This window comes from Zootoca vivipara, chromosome 9, assembly GCF_965207765.1.
Source record: "Zootoca vivipara chromosome 9, rZooViv2.hap1.1, whole genome shotgun sequence".
In the NCBI taxonomy this organism is placed as follows: domain Eukaryota; kingdom Metazoa; phylum Chordata; class Lepidosauria; order Squamata; family Lacertidae; genus Zootoca; species Zootoca vivipara.
Genome location: NC_142592.1, coordinates 69,746,298 through 69,759,404, shown reverse-complemented (window position 1 = coordinate 69,759,404; position 13,107 = coordinate 69,746,298). Strand labels below are relative to the sequence as shown.

The window sequence follows — 13,107 nt, the reverse complement described above, 5'->3', positions numbered from 1 at the left end:
ATAAAATCTATACACCTCATAATAAAGAAAACTTCCAAGTGGTTGACGAAAAAGATAAGGCAAGTAACATCGCTGTTTAAACAGAATTAACAACGATTACTTGAAACGTCCAAAAAAATTAAACTCAACAATGAACTAAAAACGAATTAAAACATGAACCAGCATTCTAAATATCTGGGTAGGCTAAACAAAATAGGATCAGGCAAAACTGCAAACAAACATGAGCATATTAAGAGAGGTTCTCATTTAAATGCTGATGAATTTTCATGAGGGATTATTAAATATATTCATTTATCTTATAGAAAGGATGCTGAAATGTGGAGAAATGAATTTAAGGCTGAAAAAAACGAGCTATTAGGAGAGAATGAAATGAACTGCCCTTCCCTTTGCACACAAAACGGCAGGTGATGCTTTTCAGGGCAGGCAGAAAGAGGGTTCCCAGAGTTTGAAATGCACAGAGGTTACCTCTGCAGGCGGGCCTGGCTCCCAACATGTTGTGAGGAAATATTAAGAGATAAATGGTATCAGTTGTCTCTATACTAACACACAGAGCATAGGAAACAACACAAAGAATTTGAGCTCGTACAGGATGGCAAATATGACGTAGGAGGCATTACTAAAACCTGGTGGGATGAGACACATGACTGGAATGTAAGAACTGAGAAATGTAACCTACCCAGAGGAAATAGAACAAAGAAGAAGGGAGGAGGAGGAACATTATATGATCTGGAGCATGGGAGGCAGATTGAGACTATAGGGGTAAAAATTGTAGGAGAGAGGAACAACAGTGACCTTACTGTGGGTGTCTACTATAGATCGCCAAGCCAGGCTGAAGACTTGGATGATGTCTTCCTAGAGCAGATTACCAAACGTTTGAAAAGGAGAGCAATAGTAATCATGGGGGACTTTAACTTCCTTGATATCTGTTGGGACTCAAACTTTGCCAAGAGTGTAAGGTCTTGGAGTGTAAGGTCTTATGGTGCTGGAGGAGACTCTTGAGAGTCCCATGGACTGCAAGAAGATCAAACCTATCCATTCTTAAGGAAATCAGCCCTGAGTGCTCCCTGGAAGGACAGATCGTGAAGCTGAGGCTCCAATACTTTGGCCACCTCATGAGAAGAGAAGAAGCCTTGGAAAAGACCCTGATGTTGGGAAAGATTGAGGGCACTAGGAGAAGGGGACGACAGAGGACGAGATGGTTGGTCAGTGTTCTCGAAGCTACAAACATGAGTTGGACCAAACTGTGGGAGGCAGTGCAAGACAGGGGTGCCTGGCATGCTATGGTCCATGGGGTCACAAAGAGTCGGACATGACTAAACGACTAAACAACAACAAGTAATCATGGGGGACTTCAACTTCCTCGATATCTGTTGGGACTCAAACTTTGCCAAGTGTGTAAGGTCCGACAAATTCCTCCGTTGCCTTGCTGACAATTTCATTTCCCAGAAGATGGAAGAAACAACAAGGGGATCATCTGTCTTGGACCTGGTCCTCACCAATTGGGAGGAATTGATCGATGAAGTGGAAGTGCTCGGAAACTTGGGAGGAAGTGATCATGTTCTCCTGGGTTTCAGGATACAGACCAAAGGGAAAGCTGAGTGTAGTTGGAAACGCAGTCTGGACTTTAAGAAGGCCAATTTCAAAAAGCTGAAGGAGCTACTGGGTGTGATCCCATGGTCAGAAATACTCAAAGAGAAGGGAGTCCAAGTTGGATGGGAGTTTCTAAAATGAGAAATACTGAAATTCTACATGCAGACAATTCCAAAAAGAAAGAAAAGTGAGAAGCATCTAAAGAAACAGGTGTGGCTAAATTAGAAGCTTAAGGATGAGCTGAGATTTTAGAAGGACATGTGTAAGAAATGGAAGAAAGGGGAAAAACAAAGGAGGAGTACACATGAGTAGCCAATAGTTTCAGGGAGAAGGTCAAGAGGGCTATAACTGAGAATCAGCTCAGGCTTGCATGTGAGGTTGAAATATAGTTTCTTTGGCTATCTTCAAAGCAAGAAGAAGAACAAGCAAGTCGTAGGTCCTCTGCACAGAGAAGATGGAGAAATGCTATTGGGTGACAGAGAAGAGGTGGGACTGCTCTGTCTTCACCCAAAAGGAAAGCAATGTCCAGCCTGCAGATAATAAAGACGAATAAATGATGTAAGGAGGGAGCTGCAGCCTAAGATAGGCGAAGAGGTAGTCAGGGAACACCAGGCTACTTTAGATGAATTATAATCTCCAGGGCCTGATGAGCTGCCCCCAAAGGGACTAAAGGAGCTTGTGGATGTAATCTCAGCGCCTTCGTCTATAAGCGTTGAGGATTCTTGGAGAACAGGTGCGGTCCCAGCAGGCAAAATGTTGCTAATGCTTTTTAATAAAAACTGCTCAAGGGACACCTTTTCTGCTTCAGCAGACGCTGCCCAAGGGTTATGCCAACAAAAGAGGGATACCCTGCAGCCTCTTCTGAAGTGTGTGAGGGATTAAGGAAGGGATCTCAATACATTGTCGTTAAAATTTGAGACTTCAGTCTAGAGCATAAGAAGGAGCCCTGCTGGATCAGGCCAATGGCCCACCTAGTCTGAGCATCCTCTTCTCACACTGGCAACCAAGGTGGCCATGATGGGAAGCCAGAAACCAGGAGTCGAGCACAAGGGTCCTCTCCCCTCCTGTGCTTTCAGAAGCACTGCTGGCAGCGCATAGGAATCACATCGTGGCTGATAGCCACCCAAGACCCTCTCCTCCTTGGATTTGTCCAATCCTCTATCAAAGTCAAGCAAGTTGGTGGCCAGGACTGCCTCCTACGGAAGGGAGTTCCATAGTTTGACAGTGCACGGCTTGAAGAAGGACCTTCTTTTAAGCTGTCCTGAGTTTTTCAAACAAGATTCAAGTCTACCTTTGTCAACACAAGCCAGAGGCAGCTTCTTCCTTCCTTCCTTCCTTCCTTCCTTCCTTCCTTCCTTCCTTCCTTCCTTCCTTCCTTCCTTCCTTCCTTCCTAATATAATTTTTGTTGAGTTTTGCTTTACATACATCCACAGAAAGATTCCATCCAAAATCCAAAGTAAAACTAAGAATAAACAAATGCATAAAAATACATAATAACTAAATATATTTCCCTCCACAATGTTGTTGTTGTTTAGTCGTTTAGTCGTGTCCGACTCTTCGTGACCCCATGGACCATAGCACGCCAGGCACTCCTGTCTTCCACTGCCTCCCGCAGTTTGGTCAAACTCATGTTCGTAGCTTCGAGAACACTGTCCAACCATCTCATCCTCTGTCATCCCCTTCTCCTTGTGCCCTCCATCTTTCCCAACATCAGGGTCTTTTCCAAGGATTCTTCTCTTCTCATGAGGTGGCCAAAGTATTGGAGCCTCAGCTTCACGATCTGTCCTTCCAGTGAGCACTCAGGGCTGATTTCCTTCAGAATGGATAGGTTTGATCTTCTTGCAGTCCATGGGACTCTCAAGAGTCTCCTCCAGCACCATAATTCAAAAGCATCAATTCTTCGGCGATCAGCCTTCTTTATGGTCCAGCTCTCACTTCCATACATCACTACTGGGAAAACCATAGCTTTAACTATACGGACCTTTGTCGGCAAGGTGATGTCTCTGCTTTTTAAGATGCAGTCTAGGTTTGTCATTGCTTTTCTCCCAAGAAGCAGGCGTCTTTTAATTTCGTGACTGCTGTCACCATCTGCAGTGATCAAGGAGCCCAAGAAAGTAAAATCTCTCACTGCCTCCATTTCTTCCCCTTCTATTTGCCAGGAGGTGATGGGACCAGTGGCCATGATCTTGGTTTTTTTGATGTTGAGCTTCAGACCATATTTTGCGCTCTCCTCTTTCACCCTCATTAAAAGGTTCTTTAATTCCTCCTCGCTTTCTGCCATCAAGGTTGTGTCATCTGCATATCTGAGGTTGTTGATATTTCTTCCGGCAATCTTAATTCCGGCTTGGGATTCATCTAGTCCAGCCTTTCGCATGATGAATTCTGCATATAAGTTAAATAAGCAGGGAGACAATATACAACCTTGTCGTACTCCTTTCCCAATTTTGAACCACTCAGTTGTTCCATATCCAGTTCTAACTGTAGCTTCTTGTCCCACATAGAGATTTCTCAGGAGACAGATGAGGTGATCAGGCACTCCCATTTCTTTAAGAACTTGCCATAGTTTGCTGTGGTCGACACAGTCAAAGGCTTTTGCATAGTGGTTATTATTCTGAATGATCAAACCTAAGCGCTCTAGTCTTTTGTATTGACTTCTGTCCACCGCCTCAATTTGAGTCATTTTCTTTCTTTCCTTAACTGCCTTCTTTAAATGTTTTTTTTTCATTTCTTGGTATTAACTTATTTAATTATAATAACGGTTTTGTAATTTGCAGCTGCTCTTTCTCCATGTCTCAAACCAGCCCAAGACCCTGGTTCCATGAAATGAACACCTTAGTCTGCCTTACTCTGGAAACATGAGCAGCTGCCTTCAACCCCCAACAGTTTAAAAACTTGTTTCATTGCAGGAGGTGGTTGTACAAAGAAGCTTAGCATGTTTTGCGAGTGCTGCCAGCCACCCCCCTCTCCCCAGAACAAGCCACAAACCGTGCCTCTCCCTACCTGACCCCAAAATGGGATGGAATTGCAGCCCGTGATCCCATCCTTGATGTTCAGGAGTGGGAGCAGATAGAGAGAATGCTTTTCTGGTACTTGATTGCTACATCACAAAGAGAAAGATCTGTTTCTACCGAAAGCCCAGAACAGGGGGGGGGGGAACGCTCTGAATTTAGAATCAAAATGAATAATACAAAGGGATGTGTGCTGATGATCGGACTAACTGCTTCCATAATGCATCCAGTGGAACAGTCACACTTCGCGAAGCTTCCCCAGAAATCCATGAGATTGGGAAGTCTGGCAAAGGTCCTCAGCATCTTTAATAAATAATAGTAATAATTTGGTAGGCCTTTGTCGCCCAACCCCACCTGAAGATCAGCTTTGCCAAAAGACCACTTGCATCCTGAAGTTCTGCCCACTCACACATCCTTGCAGAAGGCTACTGCGGACCTTTTTGAAAAGGCCTCTCTTGCCCCAAGCCCAGCAAAACCCACCCAATTTGGCACCTTGAAATTTACACCCTCTCTGAGGGTTGTGAACATGGCAAGAGGAGGTGGCAAGGCTGGTGCTTATCTGCGACACTCATGGTATACCTTCTCTCTCCCCGCCACCCCTGCCAGACTCTTTCCCACAAGCCCCTGTCAAGGAACGGTCAACATTATCCACTCCTCTGACCGCAATTACTTCGCAGGCAAGTATATTTTAACAAGGGGCTGGTGGTGCATCCCACACAAAAAAAAAACCTTGGTGACACGGTCTTATGTTGGTCCTCAGGGTGTGAGGGACAATCGTCTGCAAGCCTTCAAGGGGTCCTTTCCCCTACAAATCCTCTACACAAAGCCACTTCACAGGTAGACATGGCAGAAGCAGCTGACAAACCTGTGGGATGTGATCCATGAGAGGCAGTCAAGTACAACATTCCTTGTTTTCCTAGAGTGGACATGCAAGGGAATGTTTGGTCCAGGCAGTCGAAACTTCCTATTCCACCTGGCCTGGAGCATCCTTCCTTGCATGTGACTAGTGGGTGGGCGTGACCTTTCCAGACCTGGTAAAAGGCCAGGGCATGCCGCCACACTCTCTCTTTTCCATCTTCTTTTCGTCCTGCAAACTTCCTGGACTGAACTGCTGGCTGCCAGCCAAGCAGTCCCCCAGGTCATCTCCCTTATGGGGCAATCCTGTTTGTACATGTTTGTAACTTTAAGCCTTGAGCCTGCCTTCGCATAGCTGCCAAGTTATCCCTTTTTTACAGGGATTTTCCCTTATGCTGAATAGGCTTCCTCGCGAGAAAAGTGAAAACTTGGCAGCTATGTGCCTTCGGGGATCACACTGTGCTCTGCCCGATCGTGAGTAAACCTTCTTTTTATTGCTTATGAATAAGACTGTGGTGCCTTTATTCTTTTAGGACGGATTCAAGGGGTCTTACCAGGAAAAGATTAAAACACATTTCAATCTGGGCAAGCCAGGTTGAATAGCGCAAGTTAGGAAGGATATTAATAATATATCCTCTCCTGCCACCCTGAACATTCCCACAAAACCTGGCCTTCAGCAAGAACAAAAAGTGAGGCAGGAACCCATGCCCTGCACCCAGGAGGTCCTTTTGCAAACCTCCTTTGGAGGTGTGGCTCTGTGGGGGCTCCTATCCCAACGAAAGCCCCTGATAAAGAATATCTTTTCTTTAAAAGAATAATAATTTTATTTTATTAATAAGCAAAACAAACTAAAGGCAAAGAGCATAAAGAAGTCCTGTTGCATCAGATTGAACGCGGCGTAAAGTTGGACATGATCCCTCAACTTGTTGTTCCAAAACATTACAAGAAATACCTTTCCCCACACACCTGTGAGGCTGGTTTGTGCTCTTTTGCGGCAAGTTAGGCTAAGCATAAATTAGCCCCCTCCTGCCATCTGCAAGAAGCTCAACTTAAAAGAAAATCCAAGATATTTGCAGCCAGCAGCCTCTTTCCTCAAGCTGCACAAACTGGGGCGTTGGCACGGCTGTCACAGCTGCTGACGGGCACAGAGGGGCCGAGCACCCCTCAAAGTGCCAGCAGAGGACGGCTTGACAGATTCAGGGCAAGGAAGAGGCAGGGCAGCCCTCCGTTCCCAGGGAGTTCTCTGCTGCACAAGGACAGAGAGGGCAGGGAGGCCGGGGGAAGGAAATCCGCTGAGGTCGGGATGGCGCTGGTGTCTTCTGCCACAAGGAGGTGGGAAAAGCAAACTGAGCATTATGCACAAATGTGTGAGGTGGACGGCACAACCGTTCTTGCTTTTCACAGAGGAGAATGGCAGCTTTGGGGGAAGGTGACTTGGGGTGGAGAAGAGATGGAAGGAGGCTCCTGAATCTTTACCCCATCAACCATGTCTCTGTTCCCTTTTCTCACGACCCCCTGGTTCAAAATGTGGCAATTCTGTGGTGGTGGTCACAGTGGTCACTTGTAAGCAGATGGAAACAAGAGCAGGACCTTGATTCACTTGTAGTGTAAAAATACTATGGATAATATCATTTGATATAACCACTGGAGGGCTGATGAATATGCAGGTGCAGGTTCTTAAAATGAGACTACATGGAGGGAATGGGGGGGGGGTCCCGAGATTCAGAGAATCTATCTATCTATCTATCTATCTATCTATCTATCTATCTATCTATCATCTATCTATCTCTTTTCTAGTGTGTGTTTATTTGTACTTTGTATTTGTAAAATCAATAAAAATGTGGTATTGTTGTTGTTTAAAAAAAGAGGCAATTCTGATCTGTCGTCCCCCCCACAAAAATGGGGGAACTGTAATGTGGGAGGCACAATTTGGAACAGAGAAATAGTTGCCCTTCCCTACTGTAGTCCATTTCTCCACTACTTTCCCCCCCCCTCCCCGATCAAAGCGGTCAAGTGGTGTCAGGAGTCCAGGTTCCCAGCTTGATAACACAGTAAGCATAGTTAATTAAAAAGGATTGTTTATTGTCAAAACAAAGAGATAGCTCCAGACGGCTCTGACACAGCCTCCGACATCATCAGTCAAGATGACCCTTCTGAAGACCCCTTCCGGTTTCTACTGAAAATGGAGAACTTTCACGTCTTACGTCGCTTGCTTTGTTTCCGGTCCAACAGCCATCCCCTTAGCTGACTCTGAGGAGGGATTGGATCAGCTCCCCCCTCCTCCCTTTCTGACAAACTACTTCCATTTCTGTTCGCACCTGTCTGAACTTCCCGAGAGCTTTGTCAGGGTTCCCGCCCACTCTCAGCTGTTCCCTTATCACCCAGCATTCCAAGGGGCGGGGAAGTTGGCACTAGTTGCTGTTCACCCTGCATGAACGTTAACACTTTCTGTTCCTGGCTGCTTTCTTCCGTTGGCTGCAAAGCTTCACTGTGAGCTGGCTCATTCCTGACAAGTGGACACGTGTTGGGCAAGGCGATGTTGCCGGTCTCCCCCCACCGTACACCTTAACCGCTCACTCCCAGGAGCAATCCAAGACACAAGCCATTGCCATGAGGGCAAAGGCCTTTGCCAGAGCCTCTGCTGCTCTTCCATGGCACTGGGCAGGAGGGGGTTCAAGAGTCTCCCAGTGGGAGGGTCAATGGGCACAGCCAAAAGCTGCTGCTGGCCACTCAGCTTCCGTCTGGCTGGAGAATGCAGCGGCCTCTTGGGAATAAGGAGCCTCTCCTGCGACAGAGCATTCCCCCCTTCCTGGTGGGAAATCGTGCCACATGGGCCAACCATGCCTCTCTCCCTTTGCTTCTCATCCTGGTAAGGGATCTGCATTATGCCTCTTTTCAAAGGCAAAGTCTAGTCACAGGGGTGCCAGCAGAATCTCCCGGCCTCTGAACGCCGACAATCACTGCCAGCAAATGAGCGGACATCAAAGGCCGCCTGGCAGGGCTGTCTTGCGAGATCTGAGCCCTCGTTAAATGCTAAACGGCTGGTGCAGGCGGCAGCTCGGTGGCAGAGAGTGCCTGGGTGCAGGGAGCTGCCTAATTAGCCAACCGGCCTGGACAATATGGCCGGCCCCAGGTGACCGCCTGCCTCAGGAGTGCTTGACCAGCTTGCTTTAAAAACCCATATTATCTGGGGGTGGGGAGGGGAGGGGGGAGCTGGTTCGCCCTTCTTCCGAAAAGCTGCAGATTGTTGCATTGAGGAATGAAAGGGTTGAAAAGCACGGAGAACAGCTGTTATCCCAACATTTCCGTTTTGGAAATCTCAGCAGACTGCCGTTGCGATGCCAAAAAGGGACTTTCTCATCCCAGGTTTCCCAGACCTAAGAGGCGGGATTGCCCCTCATCACAGAATCATAGAATTGTAGAGTTGGAAGGGACCCTGAGGGTCATCCAGTCCAACCCCCTGCAATGCAGGTATCTCAGCTAAAGCATCCATGACAGAAGACCATCCAACCTCTACTTAAAAACCTCCAAGGAAGGAGAGTCTACAACCTACCAAAGGAGACTGTTCCACTGTTAAACAGCTCTTACCATCAGAAAGTTCTTCCTGATGTTTGGTCAGAATCTCCTTCCTTGTCCCATCCATTGGTTTGGGTCTTCCCCTCTGGAGCAGCGGAAAACAAGCTTGTTCTGTCTTCTGTGAGACAATCCTTGAGATATTTGAAGATGCCTCTCATGTCACCTCTCAGTCTCCTCTTCTCTGGGCTAAACATACCTGACTCCCTCAACCGTTCCTCATCAGGCTTGGTTTCCAGACCCCTGATCATCTTTGTCTCCTTGCTCTGTCTGCACACCTTCCAGATTGTCAATCTCCTTCTTATGTCTTCAGTGCCTAGAAACGCACACAGGAACTCCAGGTGGGGTGTTGCAAGTGGCTTGGCTCGCTGCCTCGAGTTAATTGCTCTTTGCTGACAAAAGCAGCCTTCCCCACCTGATGCTCTCGAGACACTTTGGACTACAGCTCCCATCAGCCACAGCCAGCATCAAAGAAAGTGTCCGATCCTCATTCCCAGAGTACTTTGCAGTCATTTCCTTTACCGGAAAAAGAAGGAAATCTTCCGCAAGAGCTTTCAAGTTGGCTTCAGTTGTGCAGCCTGGATTTGCCAGGTTGTGGCTGAATCCTGCCCGAAAATAGTGACAGTGTAAGATGGTGGGGCAAAGAGTTCTGGAGGGCACCAGGTTGAGAAAGGCTGGGGAACTGTATTTGTCTGTCTGTGTGTGTACACCCTCTGCAAAGAACTTCTCTATGTGTTAAGATTCCCTCTAAAACTCAACACTGAACATCAAAGGACATAAACTAATGAGTGCACTATTGACACTTTGATGATTACAATCACACCCATAATGTTTGTTTGATAAAGTATGTTTTAGATATATCTATATATACTCCGACATGCAAGAGGACGACGGTCAAGGTCTCCTCTGTTCACTGAAGCCGGCTGCTTGTTCTTCAACAGCCCGCTGATGGGTGATCAAAGCAGAAACATCTGCTCTAATGAACAGAGGAGCCTTTCATGGATGTGGGGCGCGTGTCTCCCCCCCCCCTTACTAATTATGAACCACTGAAATAAAAAAGAGCCTTTGGGTTTGGAGCCTGCCTGGCAACCTACCTGCAGAAAAGTTCTGCAAGGCGTTTCTTGAGTAAATAGCACAACAGATTCCTTTCAGCTGCACAGGCTCCATGAAAGCCTATGTGACAACACCGGATGCCAAGTGGGAAGGGGCTACAGCTCTGAGAGAGCGGAGCACTCTGGCGTCACACGCAGAAAGAAGGTCTAAGGCAGGCACCCCCAAACTCGGCTCCGGGACCAGTGGTCAGGGATGGTGGAAATTGTAGTCCCAAAACCTCTGGAGGGCCGAGTTTGGGGATGCCTGGTCTAAGGTGTAGCTCCCCTGCAGCTCTTGCTGAAAGGTGCAGGTAACAGAATCACAGAATTGTAGAGTGGGAAGGGACATCTAGTCCAACCCCCTGCAATGCAGGAATCTCAACTAAAGCATCCATGGCAGATGGCCCTCCAAGAGCAGGGTTGCCATACAGCTGGGAAAACCCGGGCATGTCCTCTATTGCGGAGCCAACATGCCCATCAGGGCGGATTTTTACATTTCAAAGGAAATTCTTGGGGGGAGGGGGGCTCAGACTTAGGCTGCTGTGCATGCCATGGCTGCTGCCAGCCCGAGCTGGGGAAAGAGGTGTGGCAGTGGCGGCCCCGTTTGCTCACCTGTGCACGGGCTGGCAGCGGCTCAGGCTGTCCGCTTCCTTGCTCTTCAAGATATGGCAACAACGGGGAGGGGGAGAATGGCTCCTACCCTCAGGAATTTCTCCCTAAGGTTCTGCCAGGATCTCCTTTCTTTTTTGGTACAGTAACTCAAATCTGTTGGTTTGCCCCCCCCCCCCAAAGCTCTCTTCTCCTTACTCCCAAAGCCAGCTTCTTTTGGGGACATGGGGTTGCAATGAGGATGACAATCGAAGATGTGCTCTCTGCCCCGGCTTGGCAACTCGGTAAAGGTAAAGGTACCCCTGTCGCGGACGACTCTGGGGTTGTGGCGCTCATCTCGCTCTATAGGCCGAGGGAGCCGGCGTTTGTCCACAGACAGCTTCCAGATCATGTGGCCAGCATGACTAAACCACTTCTGGCAAACCAGAGCAGTGCACAGAAACGCCGTTTACCTATTTATCTACTTGCACTTTGGCATGCTTTCAAACTGCTAGGTGGGCAGGAGCAGGGACCGCTGTGGGCAGGAGCAGGGATTCGAACCGCTGACCTTCTGATCGGCAAGTCCTAGGCCAGGGGTCAGCAAACTTTTTCAGTTTCAGTCCACTGTCCCTCAGACCTTGTGGGGGGGCGGACTATATTTTGAAAAAAAGTATGAATGAATTCCTATGCCCCGCAAATAACCCAGAGATGCATTTTAAATAAAAGCACACATTCTACTCATGTAAAAACACCAGGCAGGCCCCCAAATAACCCAGAGATGCATATTAAATAAAAGGACACATTCTACTCTTGTAAAAACATCCTGATTCCCGGCCTGTCCGCGGGCTGGATTTAGAAGGCGATTGGCGGCATCTGGCCCCCGGGCCTTAGTTTGGGGCCCCTGCCCTAGGCTCTGGTTTAGACCACAGCGCCACCCGCGTCCCTTGGCAACTCTGTAGAGTTGCTTATTTCCCCCCCCGCCGCCGCCACCCCCTTGCTCCCTCCGAAGCCAGATTCTGTGTACTAGAAACCTCCCTTGCTTCTCCTCGCTCTTGGCAGTTCAAAGCACGATAAACAGCCGGAATGTTAGAAAACAGCTATTGCACACAGAGAGGCTAAAATTCGCCCTATCAATACAGGAACCGTGTGCTCCCCCCCCGGGGGGGGGCAGCGGGAATGAATGCTAAGTACCAATGACAGTCTTTGGTCCATTTTAACCCTGTGATTAACTCAGCTGCACTGCAGGAGAAAGGTAACCAACCACAGCCCCAAAGTAGGAGGCAGCGGGGTGCGGGGTTTGACCTTCCAGACCAGCAGCACCAACAGTGTGGACGAGAAATACACGGGGGGCTTTTTTTGCTAATACATTCAGGGGCAGAGGGGGAGCTGGGATCATTAATACGCGAGGAGCGGGGCGGAATTAATGCTGAATCGAAAGAAAGCCGGCTGCTGAACTGCATATTTCAGGCAGGCAGGCTCTTGAACAAGCTAACAAAAAGGGGAAAGTCCGGGCGATTAACGCTCTCTGGCAGGACACAGTTTAAATTAAGGCACTGGTTCCGCGGAGCAATTAAAGCAGCGCTTTGGTCTCTCTGGAATTCAAAAAGGCTCCATCTGGATACTTGGAAGCGGAAAATGCCCAGAAAACAGCCCTCCCTCCTCTCTGGAATCAAGCGCTCGGCCAGGAGGCCCACGTTGCCACTCTCGGCCGTGCGCCACGGAGTCCCTGGAGGAAGAGGAAGCTTAATCAACCCAGCGGGCCAAAGCCGGTGGGCACACCTGAGCCAACTGGCGAGAGAGCCGGGCAGGTGAGCTGTGCGCGTGCTCCCAGCCTCCTGTTGCTGATCAATAAAGGCCTCCTGAGCGTTGGGAAGGGGGGCGTCCCCCCACTTGGCTTCCTCCTTCCCCCAGAGCATGGATCAAGAGCAAATCAGAGCTGCAGGAACCAACCTTTGCTAACCTGGTGCCCTCCAGATGTTTTGGGCTGCGGCTCTTACCAGCCTCAGGCGCTGAGGATCTCCGCATAGGGAGCGAAGCGACCAGGGGGCACCAGGTTGGCAAAGGCTGCTTCATAAATGAAGCAGCTTGAGAGAGGACAGGGGAGCTGTAGGATCTAATCACGCCAACAAATTTGGTTATTTCCCCCTGCCTTCGTTTGAGGTAATCACGAACTGCTGGAGAGAAAGTGGCGGGGTGTGTGTGTGGAGCGGCTGCCCATCTGGATTTTAATAAAGTGCCCATGCTGACTCACAGAGTGTTCCTTATAAATTCGATTCAAATTAACTTGGATGCAGCCTCACCAGCACGCACACGCAAGCAGAACACCCAGGAGGGTCATAGTAGCCTCATGAAGCCGAGCTGCCGCAGGGCCTGACTTGGAGGGGGTGGGGGGAGAGGCTTG

General features: G+C 48.6%; 1 protein-coding gene across 6 annotated transcripts in view; it reads right to left on the bottom strand.

Moving 5' to 3' along the window:
- The window catches only part of SHANK3 (SH3 and multiple ankyrin repeat domains 3), a 419,062-nt gene that overhangs the window by 295,432 nt on the left and 110,523 nt on the right, over positions 1-13,107 (bottom strand). Inside the window, exon 1 of one of the 6 annotated variants that reach the window (XM_088676557.1) lies at positions 9,043-11,570. The exons of the other annotated variants lie outside the window; for them this stretch is intronic. Coding sequence (XP_088532683.1) covers positions 9,043-9,045 — 3 coding nt within the window. The 5' untranslated portion in view covers positions 9,046-11,570. Of the gene's footprint in view, positions 1-9,042; positions 11,571-13,107 lie in introns of those variants that run through there. 6 annotated transcript variants of the gene reach the window in all.